Genomic DNA, 24,876 nt, shown 5'->3' with positions numbered 1-24,876 from the left:
GGTTCTTAATTCAACAACTATTCTTGCTTGAAAATACTCTATTTCAATACAAGTGCGTAAAAGTGTTTTTTGACCCGTGGGAGGTGTATCGTGATATCCATCCACGAGCCATAGAGCCCTTTTTTCACGAGTGTCGAACCCTATTTTTCATCACTATGTGCGGAAAAAATAGGTTTTCATCACTTGTGCCAATTAAAATTTTACGCCAAATCCCATTTTCCCCACCTTGTGATGAAAAATAGGGGTCGACACTCTTGGGAAAAGTGTTCTTTAACTCTTGGGAGAGTCGCACTCGCCTTCGGCGAGCACTATACACCTCCCACGGGGACAAACCACTTTTTACACACACTTGCACGGAAAGTTCGTACTTTTCTCCCTGATGAGCGGGAGGAAAGTGAGAACTTCCCGCCCTCGGGTGGAAAGTACTCACTTTCCGCCCGCTCATCAAAGAGCTAAATACGAACTTTCCTTTGCAGGCGTGTTAAAATAGTATATTTCTAACCTAGGGAGGGAAAATAAAGGATCCTCAACCGCCAGTGCAATTACCAGCCGAGCCGAAGGCGATTTCCCTCGCGCTTCGTGGGAGGGAAATGTAACTTTGCGCCCGCCGGGACGGAAAATAGCATGTGCCCCTCGGGCGGGAAAACATGACTTTCCGCCCTTGATGCACAATATACTATTGTTTGGTTTGAATTTGAAAGTCTCAAACATGAATAATTGTTCTGCTTTCGACAGCAACGAAATATTTGGTTCAAGAGGCGGATAATTCACACCAGACGGTGCCTTTTCAGGATGAAAACACCTCATATAGAGGAAAATTTTTCAACAAATATTTTATCCTTAAGTTACAAGATTGCTATCATATCATTATTATTGTTTCATTTGAGGGTTCATTTCTTGTCTGTGATTATTAGACAGCCGAAACGAAAAACTACTATCCCTTGTTTCCCATAAAACAGAGATTTTTCGGGAGCAAAATATGTATGGGAGTATCGAATAATGAAGGAGTAGTGCTAGAAATGACATTTCTTGTGTGTACAGAGAATGTAATTTTTTTTCAACTACAAAATCTATTTTTGCGACAAAAATTTTTCATTTCGGCGCACGCTCCGCATGTTTGGCACAAAAAAATCATTTTTTGATCATTTTCTAAAAATTATTTTCTTGGCACAAGTAAGACTTGTTTGAGAACTTTGTCGTTTTTCTCTCAGTGTAGGATGTGTTACACGTGCGTGTGAAAAATAGAACTTTACGTAGGGGAGATTGGGGTAAAACGGACACTTTTGACTTTTTTTAAATGTTAATGAGGGGTTGAAATGTTGATACAATTTGATAATTTTTTTTTTTCAATACAAAGAACAATTCTTTCCCTTTGTGACGAGCCTAAACTAAGCTCAATTGATCAATTTGTTGCTGAGTTATGAATAATTTTAAAAAAGTCTGAAGTGTTCATTTTACCCCACCCGCCCCTACACTGAGAAAAAAAATTTCTAAGAAATAGAAATTCTATGATTGATCCAAATCGTTCATCGATTGAATAGTCGCAAAAGAAAATGCTATTGTAAGACACAAATATCGATTTGAACTAAACCAAAATTGGATTGTATGAAATCGATTTTGTTATAGTATAGTATATTTTGTTTATTCTATCGAATTTAGAAAATACTTGTTTTTGCGACAAAATCGATTTTATACAATTCAATTTTGGTTTAGTTCAAACGCTTCGGATTTGGCGCAAATAATTTTTTTTTCACAATTGCAATGGAAAAATAATCAGTTCAAATGATGAAGAATTGCGTTTGTCGTAAACAAGAAACTGCGCTTCGCGAAAGTCTCGCATCAATGAGTATCCAACAATATGTTCCTCATAGGCCAAATGAATATTTTATTGCATCTATGAATTCTGCTTTCAATCGAACAGATATTCTTTTGCGGGATATCGTGACGCTGATAAATTGGATAATTATATGCTTTATTCGAAGAAGATATCTGATAATACAGACATTGCTTTGTATGTACTGAAAAGTAGATAGCAACAAAAAAAAAGTTTAGACAACTGATCTCATTCTTTTTCAATCGAAAACATTAACATTAAATCGATATTTGTTTCTTACAATAGCATTTTCTTTTGCGACTATTCAATCGATGAACGATTTGGATCAATCATAGAATTTCTATTTCTTAGAAATTTTTTTTTTCAGTCTACTAATAACACAATATACTATTTACTCTCGATGCAACACCTTGTAGAATCATGTTCCTCAAAATCAGTAACTTGGTTCTGGAAATGAGAAACCTTTTCTCCATGCAGGATTGACAATCTGCGGCTGCGACTGTCTCCTCTCCGCAGAATGGAAGTCCCCGAACAAGATCATAGCGCGTTCAGGTCCCTGCAAGGGGCGCGGCGACATAATCGTGACGACTCGAAGCGGAGGCCAGGGTTCCTCGACAGTTCAATTCCGTGGGTATCATGAGACCATCGGTCCGATGAAGGAGTCCGCAGTCTGGGTGGAAGAGGCCCCAGTGCAGAGCTTCGTCTGGGGCCGACGAGCCCTCTCCCCAACGAACTACCAGCAGGAGGACCCCCTGGGTCTCAGTGTCGAGGGCAACGACACCAAGAAATTCCCAGAGGACGAACTCTGCGAGCTCTTTGGGGAGAGCAACGGTGAGCTGACCTCTGAGAAGTTCCACCCAGGATGGTTTCTCCTTCAGCATCACCACGCCACATCCTTGGACGACCTGAAGGCAGGGCTGGCCTACCTCCGACGTAAAGTGAATTCTCAGAAGGAGGGACAGCTCTCCTTCCTGAAGGCTAACGTGGGGTCAGTCATGGAGCAGTTGGAGACAATTGTACTCCTCAAGGAGCAGTTCGAGGCTGATGTCAAGAAGTTCGGGGACGATCCCACGGCGAGACTAGAGTCGGCGATCAAAACGTCCATGGAGGAAGCTAATAAACTCTTCGATGATGTGCTGGCTAGGAGGGATAGAGCGGATGCCACCAGAAGTGCTCTATCAGTCATGCAGCGTTACAGATTCCTCTTCTGCATGCCTGTGAATATTGAGAAGAATATTAAGAGGGGAAATTATGACTTGGTCATTAATGATTATGCCAGGGTGAAGAATCTATTTGGTAAGTCGTGGAGATGTTTTGGATATCGAGTTTTTTAATGTTTGTTATGTATGTCCTGTATGTGAAATATACATTGATAATTCACTGCCAATAACAGTGCATTAAAAAGCAAAATTGTTTTGAAAAAATAGGGGAAATATTACATAATAATCCGATAAAATTTTTAGTTTCCAATTCTCAATTTCTGTCATTTGTCCAGTCTATTGATTCTATGAAAACACAAGGATAGAAATCGAATTTATGGGTATTCTTCCATTATTCGAAAAAATATATTGATTTTAAAACTTTCCGGAGACATTAAAAAATTAATTTTTTAGTTCTTCACGCCTACGTTTTCAAAAAATTTTTTTCATTAATTCTCGTTAAAATTGAATCATAAAATTCCAAAATATTCGTATCCCGTCGATATTCGAGGAAAAAGCAGTGACTTCAAGTTTTCACCAACATAAATGAAAAAAAACGAAGTTGAGTACTACAAATGTTGAAAACAGATGAGAAATTTTTGGAGAAAATGTCAGAGTACGTTTTCTGATGAGAATTTTGAAATTTTTATTGCCCGGAATTACTTGTCTCTGAGATCATTCGATGACCAATGAGTTATTTTTTTTTTCAAGTCAATGAGTCATGAGTTGCAAATTATGACTAATTTTGAATTTTTTAATTTAAAAATGAAGAATATAAATTGTAAATTTTTCATAATTGAAAAAATTTCCTGAAGGACAATCACTTCTTATATTTTACTCTGAATTCACTTGATCCTAGATTTATTAGCTGATTGAGAAAATATAAAAGTAAAAAAAATTCCATTAAAAGCTTCCTGAATTATCTTCCAAAGGTTCCAGGAGAAAATAAGAATTTCAAACGGAATTTTGTCAACTACAACCAAAGTTCTCTGATAATTGATAAAATGCCCTGTAGAAAATTATTTGAAAACATTTGTTCTCATATCATTTTTTTCTAGATGACTCAATAATTTATTACAAAGCTTATTCGCTATTTATAACATGCAACAAAATTTCGATTCCACTGTAAGAATTTTTCTTAAATAACTTCACAATAGTGATTTTACTCGACTGACTCCATGAATTTATTAATCAAGAATTCTAAATCTCGCGTAATTTTGTGTCTCCACAGGTAATACTGACGTTGAAATCTTCAAAAAAGTCCTAGTGGAGATTGAAAAGAAGATAGATATGCTGCGAGACATTCTCCGAAAGAAATTAGAGGAGATTCCGTTCGCACTGGAGAGACAGAAGAAAATCATTCGACACTTGGTGAATCTCGAGGCGGATGGAGATCCTGCCTGGGATGCCATTGTCTCGCATGCTGCCTACTTAGACAAAAACATCTCAGGATGTCTCCAAGACTACTTCACAGACAATGGCAATGACGAGGGGGTCGGCAGGCATAAAAGCAACAACTTGACGCCGATCGCTGCTGATAGACTGAGAATGTTCAGGAACGATGCCAATTGTAATGTGCCTTCGAGAGTGTTATGTATTGAAGCTATTTGTGACGTTGTGGCTGAGCAGTTGCCTGATCTGTGGAGATTGGGCCAGAGTTACTTCACTGGGCAGCTACACGTGGCTGTGGACGCCGAGAAACAGGGGCCTTTCAAGAACCTCGTGCTGAGCTGCATTCAGAGGGCCAGCGAGGCCATGAAGGAGAGCTGTGGCAGGGATCTAACACCAGCTTGGTTGATGCATAGTCTGAGATGCGTCAGGCAAATGTATGCTGCACTTATTCATCTGGATTTGCCCAGTGAGGCTCTCGACATTTTTGGAAAGTTTTTGTTTGATCTTAGGTGAGTTGAGGAGAAAATTACGAAAAAGATATGGAATTGTTTCGAGAGTTAGTGATGCTTTATTTAATATCAGTGATTATAGAATCATTTCATGACTGAGGAATTTTAGATGACATTCAAATGATTTTTTCTCAAATTGTTCATTCTCGAGATAAGACATTAATTAATAAGTAACAAAGTTATTAAATTCAAGGATGGCCATCAATATTAAATTTTATCAATATTAAAAGGATTTGCAACTTAGTTTAATAAAGGTTTAAATATATACTTATCAAAATATGTAAAAGGCCGAGTAGGCTATACATGGCATTCTATAAATAAAATATACTTATCAAAATTTAAAAATAGTTTAATATTGTTAATTTAAAATTTCGGTTTAATGATGAATTAAATATTTGATAATATGGAACTTTAAATTTTTTATGAAGTAAATAATTCTAATTTCTTAAGGGCGAGTATCGATTGACCGAATAATCGGTAGTTGTACTACTTAAATTATTGGTTAATGAAATATTTCAAAATTTGGCTATTTAAATTGATGGTGTTCTTAAATAATTAAAAATTTGAGAGTAATATTAACTAAATGACGGGGTTAAAATTTAATGGTAATTATGATTTATGGATATGACTATCCCTGATTAATATCGAATATGAAATGCTTGGTTAAGGCGACATTTATTTGAGATATTAGTCATTTCAGGAAAAAATATTAAGATATTTTTTCACTGAGGATTTCCTCAGCCTTGAAATTCATCATTCCACATTTTTTTCTACCGTAACTGTATTGACAGAAGGAAAAGCGTTTTCACATAATTCTTGTTTCATCATTTTCAATTCCAACAAAATTGCAAGTTGAAAATAATCAAGGATAAAAAATCTCGTGTTGAACATTTAAACTCCAACGGGCTTCTTATTTGCCATTATGTATTCATTATTTTTTCTTAACCTTCCTTGCAGATTGCAATGTTTGGTAGCTCTCTTCAAACAAACTGCTGAGAACATTGGAGGACTACAGAGAAAAGAAACCTGGCAATTGGAATACCTGCCCAATGAAGACGGTGGAGTAACGAAATTGCCATGTTTGTTCGAGGAAATGGTGATGGAGGTGTCTGATCTTGCTCGAGAAACTGCCATTGCATGTGGACCTAGGGAAACGCCACTCCTAGACAATATTGCACCCCAAGCTCTCTTCCATAATTCAGTTAAGACACTCTTCGTAGCATTTTCACGGTGCCTACAACAATTAGCCTTCAGTGGTAGCGAAGAGGCTAATGATGAGGATGACGTTTCCCAGCTTGTGAGCTCACCCGCGGTCTACAGGTCGAGAGAAAAGCACAGGGGGCCAGCGACTCCGGTAAAAAAAAAATTCCATCAACATTTCATTCAAAAAATTTCCTTTCTTCATTTCATTACGATCTCATATTTTATTTTTCTTACTATTGCAACTCGATAGGGAATGAAAATATTAGATACATATTTTTTGGATTGAGCAGAAAGCATACAAAATTAATTATAGACGAATAGAATCCATTGCAGATCCGCAATACAAAAGAATTTATTCTATTTTCTGAAAATAAAAAAATACGTGTACAAGTTATTCATCCTGCTTTATACTTTGAGATTTTTTTATAACTTTTTCTTAAGGCCCCACGAGCATATATATATAGGTATATAAAAGCGGGTAAACTTTGCGCCACTCTCACGGGATAATGGATGGACAGAATTGGATAAAACTTACGTCAAAAAATTTGTTTTTTTCGTTGGCTGCGGTTGAAATGGTTCCGGATGTTCCCTGATGCAAAAATTATTGATAAAATAATTAATAAAATTTTGAGGTGAGTTTGACAGTTTGCGGCAGCCACGTTGTATGATATAAACATACAAGTGACACAATTCAGGGCAGTCGATAAATCGATCGATTGTTATTAATTGAACTTATCGACTGATGTAACATTATTTTACTTACGAGAGAGTGAGTAATTTTTTAAACTTCACGTGTGACACACTCGACACCACGAAATTATGATTTGTCATTTTGAAATCTGTGACATATGAAAAATAGCCAAGCCATTCATGAAATCTGCAGATGAACTAGAACGAGAATTCCTCAATCCATAAAATTATCTCTTTACTCTCATCGCTTCACCCTTATACGTGGAAAAATCATAATTTCGTGGTGTCAAGTGTGCCACACATGAAGTTTAAAAAATTACTCACTCTCTCGTAAGTAAAATAATGTTACATCAGTCGATAAGTTCAATTAATAACAATCGATCGATTTATCGACTGCCCTGAATTGTGTCACTTGTATGTTTATATCATACAACGTGGCTGCCGCAAACTGTCAAACTCACCTCAAAATTTTATTAATTATTTTATCAATAATTTTTGCGTCAGGGAACATCCGAAACCATTTCAACCGCAGCCAACGAAAAAAACAAATTTTTTGACGTAAGTTTTATCCAATTCTGTCCATCCATTATCCCGTGAGAGTGGCGCAAAGTTTACCCGCTTTTATATACCTATATATATATGCTCGTGGGGCCTTAAATAAACTCCCAATTGAGTGATCGAATGGAAAATAGAGATGAACATGCATTGGAGAATTGATGGCATGAAGATTATTTAGAAAACAATTTTTTTTCATGATTTAATTTCATTGTTTTTCAAATTTATTTTCGTTTACATTTATGTATCTTAAAAGTTAAATTTATGTAACTTAAAATAAGGTATTTGGATTCAAATATGTGAACATTAATTTCACAAATGTTTCAATTGCAAAATTTGTCAAAAGATTTAATAATAATCTCTTCAAAAATGCAGCTGAAGACGCATGTCCTCCAGATTATTCACATATAATTTCCACATTCATTTCTTCTGACCACTCTTGAAGAATCTTTCTTCAATATCAATTGTATTCAGTGATCTGTGAATTTTTGCTGCAGACATGGGAGAAGTGTTTGCTGATAACCCTCAGTAATATTCGGTATACCATGAATACTATTCTGCCAAGAGTAGTTGAGGCTCTAAAGTCCAAGGGATATCCAGACTTGTCGACTGCTGACGGGTGGAGGAAGGACTGGACGCAGTTGGAGACTCTGGACACTGCAGTGTTGGACGCTTATCTTGAGAGAAGGTGTGACCCTCTTGTGGGGACCATCGAACCCAGCATGTACCTGGGACGACTCGAATGGGACTCTGATGTGGAACCCACCCACATCAGACCTTATGCTCAGGAGGCACTGGCTAATCTCATTGCTGTTCATGCAGAGGTGAATTTTACACTCAAAATTAATTTTGAAATTTTGAATTCAAAAGGGAATTGATGAGAGCAGATTATTTGAAATGAAAATACAAAGTATTCAGTCAACTTCTGCAAAAGAAAGATATTTAGAAAAAAAAGTTAGAATACATTTAAAATATTTTTGGCATTTCTGTCTGAATCTACGACTTTTAGTTCAGTTTTTTTCTACTTTTTTTAAATTGTACAATCATAATTTTTAGGGACTCCTGCGTGATGTACAATTCAGTGGAAATTGTCATATATTTATTTTTTTGAATTTTTTTTTTTCAGTGGGTATTGTGATGTATTTGTTTTTTTTGTTTTATCTTATGGGGATGGAAAAACAATCGAGATAACGTTCAAAAAATAATCCATCCGGGCCTTTACTGAAAATTCGTTATTCATAAATCATAACTTAGCTAATATCACTCTTAAACTTTTAATGATTTTAATAATCATCAATTTAAATATTCAAATTTTGGACTATTTTATTAATCAATAATTTAGGTAGGAAGATTGCCCAGTATTTGGTTAATCGATAATCCCGTTTAAGAAATTAGAAATATTCACTTAATGGAAAATTTATAGTTCTATATTAATAAATATTCAATTCATCACCAATCGAAAACTTAAACTGTTAATATAATAATATTCTTTCATTTTGATGGGTATATTTAAACATTTATCAATGTAAATCACAAATCCTTTTAATATTGAAGAAATATAATATTGATGGCCATCCCTGTTCTCATGTTTCTGCTACTCAAAAATGTGGAATTTCACTACATTTTCAGTGAAATCAATTGTGAATTTCATGATTCGCTCCCACGAAATCAAGATCAGTGCCACGTTCTTGAAAATGGCTAGTTAACTGTCCATGAAATTTAAATTCAGTAGCGAAGTGGTAAAACGGTACAAGTCAATTTTGAGTGTTGACCAGTTTTCAATGAATATCTCGGAATCTACGGGAGATATCAAAATGTTTTTAAAACTTTTTTTGTAGAGCCGATTAAGAACTACCACAAATATAACAACTAAAATTTTGCTATCTCCCTTAGATTCGGACATATTCCTCAAAAACTCAACTGAGAGATGAGTCGACTTAAACCGTTTTACCACTTCGCTACTCAATTTCTTTCCAACAGTGATGTTACGTGAAAATATTCTTTTGGGATTCTTCTTTAAAGCTATTATGTAGAGGTATATTCAAAAAATGCTGCATATGAAGAATGACAGAATAAAATTCAGAAATTCACCAAGCACTAAACAAATTTTCATCACTCTCTAGGTCACGAGAGTGTCCCCTGGCCTCTTAAAACGAGTGTTATCTCACATTGTTGAAACAATAGCAGAGGAACTGGCGAGGCTGATGTCTTGTGTGAGGAAATTCGGGCCTTCTGGAATTATTCAAGCACGAGCTGACATCACATTACTGAGGAATGCTCTGTCAATTTATAGCACACCTCGAGCAAGGTAATGTCCGTCCTCACTCCCATTCCGATAATTATATGTAGTCAACCGGTTGCAAGGTACAACCATGACCACTAATTCATTTCAAAATTGTGACTGGGAAACTCCAATTGAATTCAAACCTCTTTGAATCCCCTATTATATTAATATGGATGGTTATTTCGTACTCATGTAAGCATGATTTCAAACCTCATATGCGAATTTAATCGTTGGACCTTTGGTCTTGAGATACCATTGGCCACCCAACGATTTGCAATCGCTGTCTGATTTTGGAGTTTAACCCCTCACGTAAGGGGTCACCGTATGGGGTTGCTATGCACCAACGCATGAAAATATGAATGATTCTCTTTAAAATTGATTATTTTCAAAATTATGGAATTTAACTCAACCAAATAAATAACAACGACAAAAGGAACATTGTAGCTTCAATTACATATCGGTTTCATAATTTTCCGGTGATTAGAAGTCATTACATTTTACTCGTATGGAGCGTACTTCACGCTTGGAAACAAAAGGGTCCCGTCCGTGCGGGGTTAATTATATTTATAGTGCTCCGCTAGCTCGAGTCTGTTCCAACAAGATGTAAAAATTGACTCGTTACGTTCCACCAGTGCATTGATTTCACCAGTTCATTGATTTGTAAACTGGAAACATCATCTTTCTACATTATAAAAATCACAAATCGACTTCTAGTGATGAAAATTTGGTATTCGAAATTAAGACTTCAAAATTAATGGTCAAAATTGAACAGTCAAGAGGGTCGAAATTAAGACTCCGATTAAGGGTCATAAGGGTCATGAGGGTCACATGAGGCTTGGCGAATAGAGCGAGCACGGGGGGGGCGTAGCTTTACATAACTTTATAATTTCAAATGTCTGTTCTTCTAACTTAAAATACATTTCTAATTTCCTCAAATATATTTCTCTCTGCAGCACATTTTTCGAAGAAGCTCTAGATGCTGTTCCACCTCCCAAAAACGCAACTGACGCCTCTCGCATCGAGGCCCTCCTCAGCAAAGTGACCTCATCCATGCAATTACAAATTCGCTGTCTTGCCGAGAGACCAAAATCAACACAAATTAGTCAAAACGATGATCCCAACAGAACGACAGTTGTTTAACAAATAAAGAAACCAGTTGAATTTAAATTGCTCATTGTTTTTATTAAACAATTCAATATAAATATTAAAAACAGTTTGAAACAGCTACATCGGAATGGTTAAAATCAAGTCTTGTGGTGGTTTTTAGTCTTTCTTCTTATCAGACTTTTTGGTACGACCTGAAGGCATCGTTGGCTCTTCGACGATCGTTGTGGTGTCCATACGAGATTTATCCACTGGATAAAGCCTAGAAGAACATTTTGAACATTAATGAAACTTATAGGTAAAAGAATTATCAGGAAAAAATTATTCTTGTCGTTTTTGAAGTAATTCAATGCAAATTATTGTATAAATATCTTTCTCTAAGAAAGAGGTTTAGACAGAAATTTTAGAAAGCTTTTTCGTGGGAAATGTAATTAACTAGAACAAAGATGTCCTAGAATGAAGGTTCCTTTTAAAATTCTCCATCGCTGAGACACGTTCATTTAAAAAAACTAAAAGATTAATGAAACTTATAGATTTTTCAACATTAGTGAAACTCATAGATAAAAGAATTATCAGGGAAAAATGATTGCCGTATTTTTTCAAGTAATTCAATGCAGATGATTTTATGAATATCTTTCTAAGAAAAAGTTCTGCACAGAAATTTTACAAAACTTTTCGTGGGAAATGTAATTAACTAGAAGAAATGTGTCCTAGAATGAGGGTCCCTCTTAAAATTCTTCACCGTTGAAATATTTCCATAATTAGAAAAAAACGGGAGGACAGTCTATTAATTTATCTTTCCGTGTTAATTTGCGAAGTAATTTTAACATTAACGGGCGACAAAAAAGGACATTATTTTTTAAATTCACAATTTCCAGAGATATTTCCGAAATAATCGGAGTGATATCAATGAGGGAATTATTCACATATAAAATTCTCTTTCTGAATACTCACCATCGTTGATACAAGTAAATGAGGAAGATAATATCATCGCGGAAACAAGCTACCCTGTGTGACGTTGGCATCGTTATAATGAATGCAAAAACGTCGTCGATGAAAGTATTGAAGGCTTTGTACATGAATGCACGCCATGGTAAGTGCGCTACTGATTTCAGTTTGTAATTGACGAATAATTGTGGCAGCATGAAGAGGAATCCGAAGGCGTAGACTCCATTCACTAGAGAATTTATTGTCCAGGAGTACCAGCTAAAAATTTTCATGTTAAGTAATTAAAAAATTAATCAATTTTGTAGTCAAGTGATGATAGATGGGAGATGAATTGAAAAATTGAATACATTTTTATTTTCTTTTTGTAGTGGGTTTAGAGAGAAATTGCTGGAGATTGTTTTGAAGAGATTTTTTTTCGAGAGAATTATTCTATTTATTAATCTTGCTTTATGTATTCTTTCCGTTTTTTCATATATTCTCGTCTATCATGTTGATAAATATCATTGTTTCACATTATTTTTGTTGATTTTATCATTAAACTGTCAACAATCTGACCTATTATCTTTTATTTATTCATTTACTCCACACGGAAAGTGAGAAAAGTGACAGAAAATGTGTTCATATAGGTGGCCACAACGGTGGGCGGAAAAAATAGACCAGGAAAAAATATCCCACACACCCAAAATGTGTTAAAAGTCACCCATCTCAAAAATTTCCCTTGGTCTATTTTTTCTGTGGTCTATTTTTCCGGAATTCGATTCCCCATGCAGGAAATAAAATAAAATTTAAAAAAATAGAAGAATAATCAAACTGTCTTGTCTCTCTCTGTCTTTACCACATCTCAAATCTTGAATGAGAAATAATATTTATCGAGTATCATATCGATCTCAATTCTGACGGGGGCAGAAACTGAGTTCATGGCGGTATTTTCTACGTTTCTCTGTACTATTAGAATAAAATTCAGTAGCGAAGTGGTAAAAGGAGATAAGTCAATTTTGACTATTGACCAGTTTTCAATCAATATCTCGGAATTTAAGGGAGATAGCAAAATTTTTGTTACAACCTTTTTTGTGGAGCCCATTGAGTGCTACAACAAATGTAATTACAAAGATTCCGCTATCTCCCTTAGATTTGGAAATATTCCTCAAAAACTCAACTGGGAGATAAGTCGACTGATCTCCGTTTACCACTTCACTACTGAATCGAAACTTCAAGAACAGTTTTGCATTAATTTTCAAAAGAGTAACATTGTATTCATTTTGTTAGAGAATTCTTAATTGAAAATTCAAAAATATATTTGCCTGCATTTTCTCGATTTTCGTCAATTTTCATGAAATAAATTAACTGAAATAGGCAGTTCCATTCATTTTTCCGTTAGTTTGCATTTTTAATTACAAAATTCTTCGAAATGTTAATGAGGCCAACTAATGACCTTATTTAATTAATTTAGCTAATGAGGCTGTCACTTGACAAAAATTTGAAAAAAAAAGGATCGAAAATTTCAAACCAAAAATGTTTGGCAGTCTGTGTTTCACCCCTTCATTATTGAATACTTCCATAAGGAGTATTGATAATTATCCTTACCTTTTGTGTGGCTGGTACAACAATGAATAAACAGCTCCACCAATAACTAATGGATACAATAGATACGATAAGTATCTCATGCTCTCAGCATCGAATTGACGAGTTTTGTTCTCTTCATTCTCATTCTTTTTATCCTTCTTCCACGTTAATTTTGGAATTGTCCCACCACTGTTTGTAAATTGAAGTCTCAGAACTTTTTTTATTTTCCAAATCTGAAAAAATTCACTTATCGATAAATCAAATGTCTTTTAATTGACATGAATTGGAAGAGAGTTCTCCAGTTTAAATAATCACTGAATAATTGAATTTTTCAATCTATGCAAATACCTCAATTAAAGTTCCAATTCCGGAGGGGATCAACACAAGGAGCGAAGAGCCTTCATCCAACAAATAAAGGAAGACGATTGTCTGACTGAATCCTCGCCAAATCACAGTCGTAACACTTAGACCTTCGAAACTTCCTCTACTCTTCCAGAAGCTGATGTCGTTTTTGAACGCCAAGAAATCGAATAACAGCTGAAAAATAGAATTTATATATTAATTTCGTCCGCAAGTATGTCCTCAAACCATCTATAAATTCTTGCATCATTTTGAAAATTAAGGATATCCAAGTACCTATTACAGTTTGGTGCAGACCACACTATAGATTCAACCATTTTCAATCATTAAATTTTTCAATTAAATTACGTGAGAAAAATTTGAAAAAAAATATAGAATAAAAATATTCGGCGTCATTCAAATTACATTTTGCACAGAATTATTATTTTTTGAACCTTCGTTGTTTATAAATAAATAATTGAAATTGTTCAAACTTTCGGAAACATAATTTTTTCAGACGTGAAATCGATTTCTGGTAAAATTCCGAATATGAATAAACTTGTTACGATTCCGAACAAATAATTTATATGAAAACTTATATGAAAATTGATTGTTTCTACGTTGTTGATAGAAAATGCTCATAATTTTAGAAAATTGCAATTTTTAAACTATTTCATCAATGTTCCTCCAGAAGTCGTCTATTTCGTTTTCAGACGTTGAAAATGTTTTCAAACGGTTCAATATCGAAATTAAAATTCAAGTCTGCGAAGTTTACATACTAAAATCATTGTAAAATGTCCGGAAATTTAAGGTCGAATGGGGCTCAAGTGAAACTCTGATGTTCAACTACAAAAGTAAAAAAGCGTTTTACTGGAGAAAAAATAGCCAAAATACTTGGATATCCTTAAATTGTTTCATACGTGATATGAAGACCTTACGTGCATGGAGGCGATGAAAATCGTTCCAGCCAACAAATAAAAATTCGTGTCCGCGTAAATCCCCTTAACTTCATCGACATCTCTATCAGAGAACCCAAGTGATTTCATGTTCTCCATGGTTGCTTTCACCTGGAGCAAGAGTCTCAACATCCCCATCGTCGTTGGAGCATAAGAAACTGTGAGATTCATGATATGATCGTCAGGTTTGATCTGCACGAGGTCTCGATGTCTCGTTTGGAGGAAATCGTAATTGATTATTGGCAGGAATACACCCTCTCGAGTGATCCTGAGGCTCTGCGAGAGTTCATGCGGAACTTTATGTGCAGGAAGTTCCTCAGCGTCAGTCACCATAGTAAATGTAACACGACTTCTCAAGTGGGAGACTGGTTTCGCTCGGTTCTTTGAAGATCCTTTAGATTTTGTCGATTTATCACCGAGGAGGTTGAAGGTTTCTGCTTCTGGTACTGCGAACTGAGTGAGTTTTATTCTCGTCATCACTGCATATGGGTCCTAGAAATTGAACAATGATTGTTGATATAATTCCATGTGCCAAAAAGTTTTATAGAATCGCCTAGTACATTTACCAGAACATTCTATTAGATTTTTATTAAATTTTCATGCAAAATTCTTTTAGTCTTTTTGCCGATCCTATAGATAGATTCCGTACACTGAGAGAAAAACGAACAAGTTCTCGAGCAAGTCTTGTTTGGGCCTACAAAATCGTTGTTTGAAAATTACCAAAAACCATTACATAATTCATTGGTTCTACTTTGAAAGTCTCAAACATGAATAATTTTTCTGCTTTCAACAAGAACGACATATTTTGCTTCATCATTCATACAAGACGGCGTCTTTTCAGGATAAAAATATATTTTATAGAGGGAACCTTATCAAGAAATATTTTGTCACAAGCTACGAGATTGCTGTTACATTATTATCATCATTTCATTTAAGAATTCATTTTTTCTCTGTGATTATTGAATAACCAAAACGACAAACTAATATCTCTTGAGCAATTATTGAAAATTATGAGCATTTTCCGTGAAGAATTTAGAAACAATCCATTTTCCACCAGAAAAATCATTTGTTCGGAATTGTCAAAAATGTAATGTGCAAAATGTAATCTCAATGACATTGAATATTCATGATTTTTTTTCAAATTTTTCTCATGGAATTTAATCAACAAATTTGATGATTGAAAATGGTTGAATTACAGTGTAATACACCACCAGTGTAGTCTGTACCAAACTGTAAAAGATACTTGGATATCCTTAATCTAGAATAAGTTGTATAGAAACACGTATGAAAAAATTCAAGAGACAACCTTAGTGAATTCGGTAGAAAATTCTATTGGAATTCTCTAGAAATTGTATGAGGATTCTATTAAAATGCTAGAGAATTCTCGTTAAAATTCTACTTGTGTTTTGCGCAGATTCTATTAGTCATTTGATAGAAAAAACTGAATAGATTTCGATTTTTCAGTTTGAATTTTTCTCTTGAGATTTTTTCTATTAAAATCATTGGGTGGAGATTTTCTACGTTTTTTTGCTATTTTTGTTATGTTTTGCATTACAGGATACGAGTGAAAAAAACTTGGAAAATTCATGCCCAAGTATTCTAGTATTTTTTTTTATAGAAAAAATTCCAAAAGAATATTCACATAGAAAAATCGAAATCTATTTATTTTTTGCTGTCAAATATCTCATAGAATCCGCACAAAAAACAAATAGAATTTCAACGAGAATTCCCTAGAACTTTAATAGAATCCCAGTAGAATTTCTAGAGAATTTTCTAAATTTTTCTACTGAATTTTCTCATACGTGAAGATCCAATTCTATTGATTTTTTAGCGGAAAACGCCCAGAAAATCTAATTTTTCATCAAACTCGGCCAAAAAAGAATAGAATTTCCAATTGAAATGTAGTAGAAATCCAATAGAACATTTTAGTGAATGCGCTAGCTATTTCTATAAAATTTTGCAGTCCTTTTTTCAAACCAGGCTAAATCTTAAGCTATAATAATTACCGTTTGTAAATTGACAAAGGAATAATCCTGTTGTTTATTCTCAGTCACTTTTGGAAGAACAATGATGTGAAGGAATGAAGTCCCATTTTGCCGAGTTTTCGGTGGAATCTGCAAGCTGATTGGCATTTCCTTAGGTACATTGTAATCAAACTCCAGCTCTGAATGTATCCTATAAACTTCGTGGCGAGCGGGTTTAGCACTCGGCGAAGCGAATAAATGAACCTGAAGTTTAGGTTTGTAATTGAGGTAGGACTTCAGGCACAGTTTTCCTGCTTCACATGGGGGTGGTACAAATAGTAGAGAAATGCTGTAAATTGCGTAGGCGATGTAACCCAAAAAAACACCGGAGAATATCAGCGTCCACGAGGGTCGGTGCATTTTTAAACTATTCTTAAATCTAAAAAAGAAAATTTCATCGAAATTAATCATAGAGTACTCTGTCGCTCACTTAATCATTTGTTTACGTAATTAATATTCAAAATGAGAGGTGAATGAACGGGGAATATTTACCTCAGGCGATGTGATGCTCTTGGATAGAAATTCACCAGGAATTTATCAAACTTGAGGACTTATTTTGCTGGAAAATTATTCTTAGATGCATGGCAATGAGATTAGATTGTTTAAACGCACATCTTCTGTTAATTCTTTGAGAATTTTCTCGGAGATGTTGAAGGACAATGCAGTTATCGTACGGATCAACTTGCCGACGTTGACATGCTTGACAACATTGGTTCCACGCGCATGCGCGAAGCTACGTCATCTACACGTATGAAAAAATTCCTCCAAATCAGGATATCTAAGTCGGGGATCGGCAAAAATTGTTACTGAGTAATTTTAAAAGAAGTTCACCATAGGTTAATCACAGTTCCTTACTTTTCGATTTAAATTTGAAAATAATTTTTAATTCTCAATTATAATTAAACAATTACTTGTTTGCAGATTGTTTGTTAATTGCAGATATCTCGATTTGATGTTTCAAATAATCAAATAATCATCATTCTCGCGAAGTTGATTACTGATTTATAAAACATTTGAGAAAAATTGCAGGCGGCTGTATCTTTAGCTGTAATTGTAACGGGGATCGTCCATGGTCTTTTCTTCTTTCTCGAATTTTCTATAAACTCCTTACATTCCTTCATATTTTATGGCACGCCGTGCAATAAGTCGAGTTTATCGCACGCTGCGCTTCGCACAGCGTGCTTCAAACTCGGCTTCTGCACGATGTGGCATAAAATAGCATAGACCACTCGGGTATAAACTTCGCTTTCACATTCGTCGAAAACGAAATTTGTGCCCTTGTACTCTAACGTACCATTCTGGAAACTCCTTGAATTTTTTAGAAAATTCAAGAAACTTCTCGAATTACCTCGAAATGTCTAGAATTTTTTAGAATTCCGATAGATGGCGCTGCACATAAGGACCGTTTCCCAAATTAAATTAAATTCCCATATTGAATGCCGTACTCATTGCCATAGTAAAATGGTAAAATTGACCGCGTTTCATCGTCATTAGCTCAGGGTTGGTGGAGTGGAATCAAATGAATTCGTTATTATTTTCCAGATATTATTGCCAGTTTTAATTTTCATAATTTGAACAAGCCGTTTTACCTCACCTCTATTATTTGTTAACTTTATTTTTCTGAAATCACTGATTTCGAATTAATGAAATCATTCGAAATCATGAAATCACCTCCCGTGACGCTCGAAATCACCGCAATCATTTCATCCGAAATCACTGAAATTATTGCTGAAATCACCCCAAATCGATTTCATTTCGAAATACTGGTGTCAATTATGGAGTGAGTAGCCCCTCGTATCGTATTGACCCCAGTGGTGGGTGGATACATCGTATTGATGCGGTGCCTAAGGGGTTAACAAAATGACCATATGTAATTTTTTTCAAGTAAATTCGTGACCTTGCTTTTAAGATTTTTCATTTTTTTCCGCATTATTCATTTAATCCATTAGACATTCCTTGCTTAATCCACTTTATTGCACTTGGCCTTCCTTTCAGGAATTTTTTAACGTTCATTAGTTGCCTTAATCCTTTGCACCTGGGCGATCTCCCAAGCGTGAGTCAAAGTGCGGATCTCTTTCGATTTTCTTCTTCTTTTAATCCCAGTCAATTTAGTTTCAGGAACAACTCGATGGCAGACATGGAGGAGGGCAAGGCACTGAAAAAAATTATTCCACAGTTAGACAACGAAAAGGCAATTGAAAGATACGATCATGGGATTCATGATTCACGTGAAGCATTTACAAGGATTTGGGAGAAGACCATTAATTACATGTTTAGAAATTTTTGCCAAAAAATATCTCGACATGAACTGATCAAAAGCCTTTTATTTAAAAAATATAGCAAAAACTAAATATGAATATTTCCGTATGTAAACTCTGTCACACCGAATGCGAGACTCAAAGTGTTCCCCACATTCTTGTATATTGTCCTCATTACTCAGAGCTGAGACTCAAACATTTCAAAGCTGTGATAATGGAAAACTTTGAGAAGGATATTGTTGCGAATCTTATGGACATTAAAAATTCGAAAGATCTTAAAAAACTAGTGTACTTCTGGCTTGAAGCCTTAGATTTTAGAGAAAAAAACTTGGGAGATTTCTGTTGATTAATACGTTCGTTATTTCTGAGAAGTGCTCTGCTTGTTTATTGCACTATTTTTATTGTTAAACTAGGCAATCATGCGCGCTGTCCCGTGCAACCACCTTCAAGTGAGCGCTGTAACGCACAATAATATCCTCGTAGTCATGGAAATCATTGATTGATCCATCAACCAATCGCAAGGCGAATAAAAAGTTAACAATCAAAACAATCATTCATTGTTAATCAACGTTATGAAAAAGGATTCTACGTGTAATGTACTACCCCCCCCCTCGTGCAATGTGAGTGTCGATTATTGTTAACTCAATCAGGCACGTAACCAAAATAAATAAATAAAAAAATATATTTCCCTGACTGATTACTCATTCGGGGAGTCGAATAATGCACGCAGTGAACCGCACTGAGAGAAAAATATGATTCGTCTGACTGTATTCCATCACCATCGAATTATAGTCAAAAAGTCCTCAACAATTTTGCATGGGTTACGGTAACTATGGCCGGAGAAGTGATTACTACAATGGAATGTAGTCACTGCAACTATTTTATAGTTCTGCGCACGATAGATTGGTCGTGGCTACTTTTGAACTTTGGCTAGTTTAACTGCATTTTGATTTGCAAAAATTACGCTTGTGAAATTACTATAATGTTATGTGCCGCATACAAAAAAAAATCGTATCGTTCACCAAAACTGCCGCAACTATTTTCTTATTGTAAATCGAACCTCAGATTTTTCTCTCAGTGCGTTAACTGATTACTAATGATCATTGACCGATAATCGACATTCGATCGGCTGACGACCAATCAGCAATTGATCGACGATCGATTAGCAATCGATTAATCATCCACCGAGTGCACAAGTCAATCCTCTGTTGCCAGGCTTCGGAGGTAGTTTGTTCTACCATTCGAAATACATCTGTCAATCAGAAATTAATCATGTAACAATAGTTCAAAATCCGACTGTGAACGTAGAAAATGAGTCCTTGACATCCTGAATAATGTTCTAGAATTCAGAAACTTTTTTCTTCATTTCTCCTGTTTTAAGACAATGATAATATCATTATATTAATGACATTATCAAGAGTTGCAGATAGTGGCATTATTTAGAACAAGGGAAATTCTACGTAAAATTATAAGGAAAAAACCACTCATTTCACCCCCTCGTACCTTTTATGATAGAGCGAAAATTCATTCTACCAAATTAAATTTTCTAGCTGTACTTCTGAAACTATTGCAGGAAGAGAGGTCATCTTTCTTATAATATAAGGAAGAATTTCTCGACAATCTCAGTATCACTATTTGTAAGATTCCATGTCATCGTACAGTATACACGGAAAAAAAATCTAATATGTGAAACATATTTACTTGGGACAACTAATTCTTCTTCAATCACTTAATTCTCCGAGGTATCTCATCGTAGGTGGCCCGACAAAAGTCTCATGCGTTAAAATGGTCTTGTATTTAAGCAATGATTCTGTCCCAAGTGAATTTATTCAATTCGCTTAGAAGAATCGTCAATCTTCAAGTATTTATTGTTTTCATGATTTTTTTGTTATGCACCTCCAATGTTTCAATACGCAATATATTCATGATGTATAACGCGAAACGATAGTGATAAATGAGAATTTCTTCGAGTTCCGTGAAGTGCAAACATTCTCAGATTTAAGCCACTGAAAATAATTTACTTCTCTCAAGTACATATGGTTCACATATTAGGAAATTTTTCTCTCAGTATAGACTCGCTATAGTCGCTCCTGTTATAGCACCATTTCCCCTCGATCTGTTTGTCGCCAGCGTGAAGACTTGTAAACACATCGATATTTTCTGAAATGGGCAATTGTTTCGCCGTTCCAGGAGATCGTAAATATAAAAGACTCTGACAATAAAATTTTGAAAATCTGGGTGCATGGTGGGGGTAGGGAAATATACTGGCATTCGAAGAACGCCACGATATTTTATGAGAAAAATTGTTCTCATATCAAGAGAGAATACTTTGAATTCTGGAAGCTTGTTCTGAATCTCAGAAATTCTTTTTCTCCGTAAACTCACTGCAAATCGCCCGACACGGTGAAAACACAGGGGGTGTTGGTGGTGGAGGAGGTCGCACAGGAATCCTCTTTATTGTGACACAGTATCTTGGCTGAGCTGGAGGGGGCGGGGGTGGAGGCTTCATTGGCATGGATATGACTTGAACTTTAGGGGGACATGGCATGGGGTAGTAGGGTGGGCACAGTGGATGCGGACGAAGATAAACCTGGAAGAAGATGAAGAAAATCTCCTTATTTCTGCGCAAGAGAGGAAAAGCTGGAGACAGACTAGTATAAAAATTTCATACCGATTATTCTGGAAAGATCTTTATGCTTTTTTTTGTTCTTTCGTATACCCTTTTGGGTTTTTACAATTTGTTCTCTTCCCACCCCCTCAGCACCCAACCTCCTGTACCGCATTTACCATAATTATTTCAGCTATATTATTCAACTGTAATAATGTTATTTCGTACGATTGTGGAATTGTCATGGTAATGAATGAGTGATGATATCGGAAAAACAATCTCAGGGCATCTTCATTGCACACGGAGAGAGATATTCAAGAAAAATCGCGTTAAAAAAAAAACTATCATTATATTTTACTGAAAAGAATTATTATTATTTCAAATAATTGATTTTTCAGTTTTATAACTGAAATTAAATTAATTGAATAAATAACTAATTAAATAACTAAATTACTATAATTAAAATAACATTTCACGTAATCCGCAAGCGAGAATCGTTTTCAGTGAATTTCTATAGGAATATAAGAGAATAAATCTGAAACGTTCAGTAAATTTTCGGGTCTGTCACCGAAAAAATACGAAAAAGTCACGTAATTTTTCTGGAAGTTGTAAAATCTAACAGAAACCATCATACGATCCATTGGATAGATCATGAAAAATTTGGAGAATTTTTTTTCTTCGTTTATTGCTTCCGCATTGGTTTCTCAATTTTTCATTTTTTCTAAATTTTTCATGGTCTCTTCAATGGGTTGTAAAATACATATCTTTGTTCTTTGGAGATTAACGAACATTTAAAAAAAAATTGTCAATCGGATAAAAACCGAGGCACTTGGACGATTTTAAAAGTAGAAATGAAAAATTTTCCCTTCCGGTGATTCACGGTGCAAAATGGATTGGGCGCGTCATTTCTCTGGCTTATAACATATCCCATCATATATAAAAATTGGCTCTATAAGTCCCTAGTTCTAACGAGGACTTGAAATATTCACCGCGTTCTCTGCTTAACCCCCGATCACTCGCTCAATAAAGCGCGGCGCCACCAGTTTTCGTTTTTTTATATTTTAGCGTGTTTTTCTACACTTAAAAATTCTGAAAAAATTAGAGTTCCTAGTTCAATCCTTTTATTAAGCTTTGGCGTTGTCCCTTTTTCCTCGGGAAATTTGTTTAGTTAAAAAAAGGAAAGAAACGTCGAACGGACAGAAAAGCGGCGCCGCGCCGCCCGTTGCGAGTTCCTGTCGACCACTCGAGCGACAGTGTTGCGACATTCACTGCCACATTCGGAATGTGCGCATAGCGGTAAGCGCCAAGGTGGCAACAGTGCGCTCGGTTTAACCCTTCGGCGCTTCACTAACCGTGCGACAAATGAAGGCCGGCGGCCGAGCGCGAGTGATCGAAGGGTAAAGATATTTCCAGAATAATCTAAAAATTCAAGAGGTATTTGGTTGCTCACTATTTATTTTAGAAAAACCAACCTCTGTTTTTATTGGTTTGGGTCCGAGTGCAGGTCTTGAACACGTCAACGGACAGGCGAAGCAAAGAGGAGGACATATTTGTGAAGGTTCGGAGTTTTTAATTATCGAAATTGCTGGCCGATTTGGAGATCCGCAGCACTCCCTTCAATCCGTGAATAGACAAATCCAATCGTATTATCAATTATCACCAGTATTTGTCTTCAGTTTTCATTAGTAGGAAGAATCGAAGATACTTACCTCATTATGACTTGTTTATTTGAAGATAGAAATTGGTTGCGTTCGTCCCTACTAATTAATTTAGACTCAATCTAGTTATAATCTTCAATATTTTTCCAGGATATCAATTTCTCACCTGATAATTTAGCTTATTTCAATTTCAAAACGGCTGTCAAAAGAAAACAAAGAAAACATGATGCTCAATTTGTTTTTTTATTTTTCGAATCATTCTTTCGTTCTCATTATTTCAATTAGATTTCAATTAAATAATAATCTCTTTATTACATGAATGCAGTGACCTTTTAACGCACTTATATGCGCATCCATTTTTAATTATCACACTATGCCTTTATACATTTATTTAATGCCTGAAGGTGGTAAGGCGGCGTTGTGAAGCAAATTTGAACAGAGAGAATTCGTCACTTCCCTCATTTTTCTTATAAACGCCATCGGGGAGGTACAAACGCCTAGTGATGGAATTTGTACCTCCCTTTTTACCATGGGGTAGCTCTCTAGCGGCAGTTCTGGTAATTTTTAAGAAATTCGCTCATTTCCGAAGTTCCCGGTGGCTCAAGGTCACCGCCCATAGAAGACATATACGCGTACACCAATCACAGTCGAGCAAGTAAAATTAACGGGAAATTGAGTAAATAGGTGCAAACAAACCGCCATCACGCTCAGAAAAAGACACTCGCTATGTTGAGCCTGCTCTAAAATATTTCTCATAACATGGATTCAAGCGCTCGAAAATGGATGGGGCACCTCTCCTTCTGCAAACTTAAATCCATCAGTCATTTAACGTAATTTGTTGGGAAAAAAATTTTGAATCAAGGTCTTTAACCCTCTAAGGTAAAAGTCGGCCTGTGTCCGGCGGAGTGGGGACGGGCAATTCTTCCGGAAAGTGCGTAGAGTGTGGAAACGCCCAGTCGCCTCAGAGAGTTAATTATCGTTCACCCCATGCTGCCACTCGAAAAATTATAAAAGACAGTGATGAAAGATGAAATAATAATATTTTTGATTATTTTTGCATTGGAAATAATCAACTTCATCCTGAAATGCAGGAGGGAAAAGTGGAACGCTACACTATTCTATATTACCCCCGGGCTATCTACTCGATCAACCTTAGATGTTTTTAAGGTACAAATTACACAGAAAGCAGGATGCCATATACTATCCATCAGCCTTCCGGACTACTATATGAGGGAAACAATAAAATAATTATCAATGCACAAATCAAAAAATTCGGAGGCACACGCATTTGAACTCAGGTGGAGTATGATCCCACATCTTCAGTTTGCCGGACTGGTGCTCTAGCCTGGCCGCAATTCAGCTGCCGAGGTACAGCTTAGAAAATGATTTAACCCTACACAGAGAAGAATTTAAGGAAGTTGGAAAAAAATAGATAGATTCTGTTAAGGCATCTTCTTTATATGCATTATTCTTCCGATGATGAATCATATCATATACCTAGATTGCTGCTAGAAAAGAATTAGTTACATTAATGCTAAATTAATTTCCTTTTCATCGATTTTGAGTTTAAATCTTGAATATTTTCATTAAAATGAGTAATAAAAAAACAATGACGTTTCATGTTACGTTTCTATCTCATGTGACGTTTTCATATCGCATCTGGCCTTTGTGACCCTCAAAACACGAAAACAAAAAAAAATCCGACGTTCGTCACCCGTTCTTTTAAAATAAATTTAACTTGAATTAGTTTTT

General features: G+C 35.5%; 3 protein-coding genes across 3 annotated transcripts in view; 1 reads left to right on the top strand and 2 right to left on the bottom strand.

Annotated features, from left to right (window-relative positions):
* Window positions 1–10,833, top strand: part of LOC107039482 (exocyst complex component 2) — a 14,067-nt gene extending 3,234 nt beyond the window's left edge. Inside the window, exons 2-7 of the mRNA XM_015259105.1 lie at window positions 2,312–3,130; window positions 4,265–4,934; window positions 5,892–6,288; window positions 7,880–8,206; window positions 9,506–9,690; window positions 10,620–10,833. Coding sequence (XP_015114591.1) covers window positions 2,312–3,130; window positions 4,265–4,934; window positions 5,892–6,288; window positions 7,880–8,206; window positions 9,506–9,690; window positions 10,620–10,806 — 2,585 coding nt within the window. The 3' untranslated portion in view covers window positions 10,807–10,833. The remainder of the gene's footprint in view (window positions 1–2,311; window positions 3,131–4,264; window positions 4,935–5,891; window positions 6,289–7,879; window positions 8,207–9,505; window positions 9,691–10,619) is intronic.
* LOC107039483 (cleft lip and palate transmembrane protein 1-like protein) lies at window positions 10,828–17,539 on the bottom strand. Its single transcript, XM_015259106.2, has 7 exons — window positions 17,093–17,539; window positions 16,583–16,979; window positions 14,559–15,068; window positions 13,630–13,818; window positions 13,303–13,514; window positions 11,725–11,976; window positions 10,828–11,032 (listed from the first exon to the last, which is right to left on the bottom strand). The coding sequence occupies exons 2-7, from the start codon at window positions 16,958–16,960 to the stop codon at window positions 10,930–10,932; spliced, it is 1,644 nt and encodes a 547-aa protein (XP_015114592.1). The 5' UTR covers window positions 16,961–16,979; window positions 17,093–17,539; the 3' UTR covers window positions 10,828–10,929.
* A 1,152-nt stretch (window positions 17,540–18,691) lies between these two features.
* Window positions 18,692–23,304, bottom strand: LOC107039485 (late cornified envelope-like proline-rich protein 1). Its single transcript, XM_015259111.1, has 4 exons — window positions 23,176–23,304; window positions 22,939–23,080; window positions 21,244–21,448; window positions 18,692–18,755 (listed from the first exon to the last, which is right to left on the bottom strand). The coding sequence occupies exons 1-4, from the start codon at window positions 23,178–23,180 to the stop codon at window positions 18,715–18,717; spliced, it is 393 nt and encodes a 130-aa protein (XP_015114597.1). The 5' UTR covers window positions 23,181–23,304; the 3' UTR covers window positions 18,692–18,714.
* Between the last annotated feature and the right edge of the window lie 1,572 nt (window positions 23,305–24,876).

This window comes from Diachasma alloeum, unplaced genomic scaffold (genome assembly GCF_001412515.2).
Source record: "Diachasma alloeum isolate Michigan unplaced genomic scaffold, Dall2.0 Dall_scaffold_00300, whole genome shotgun sequence".
Taxonomy (NCBI): Eukaryota; Metazoa; Arthropoda; class Insecta; order Hymenoptera; family Braconidae; genus Diachasma; species Diachasma alloeum.
This window is presented reverse-complemented; position numbering and strand designations above follow the sequence as displayed.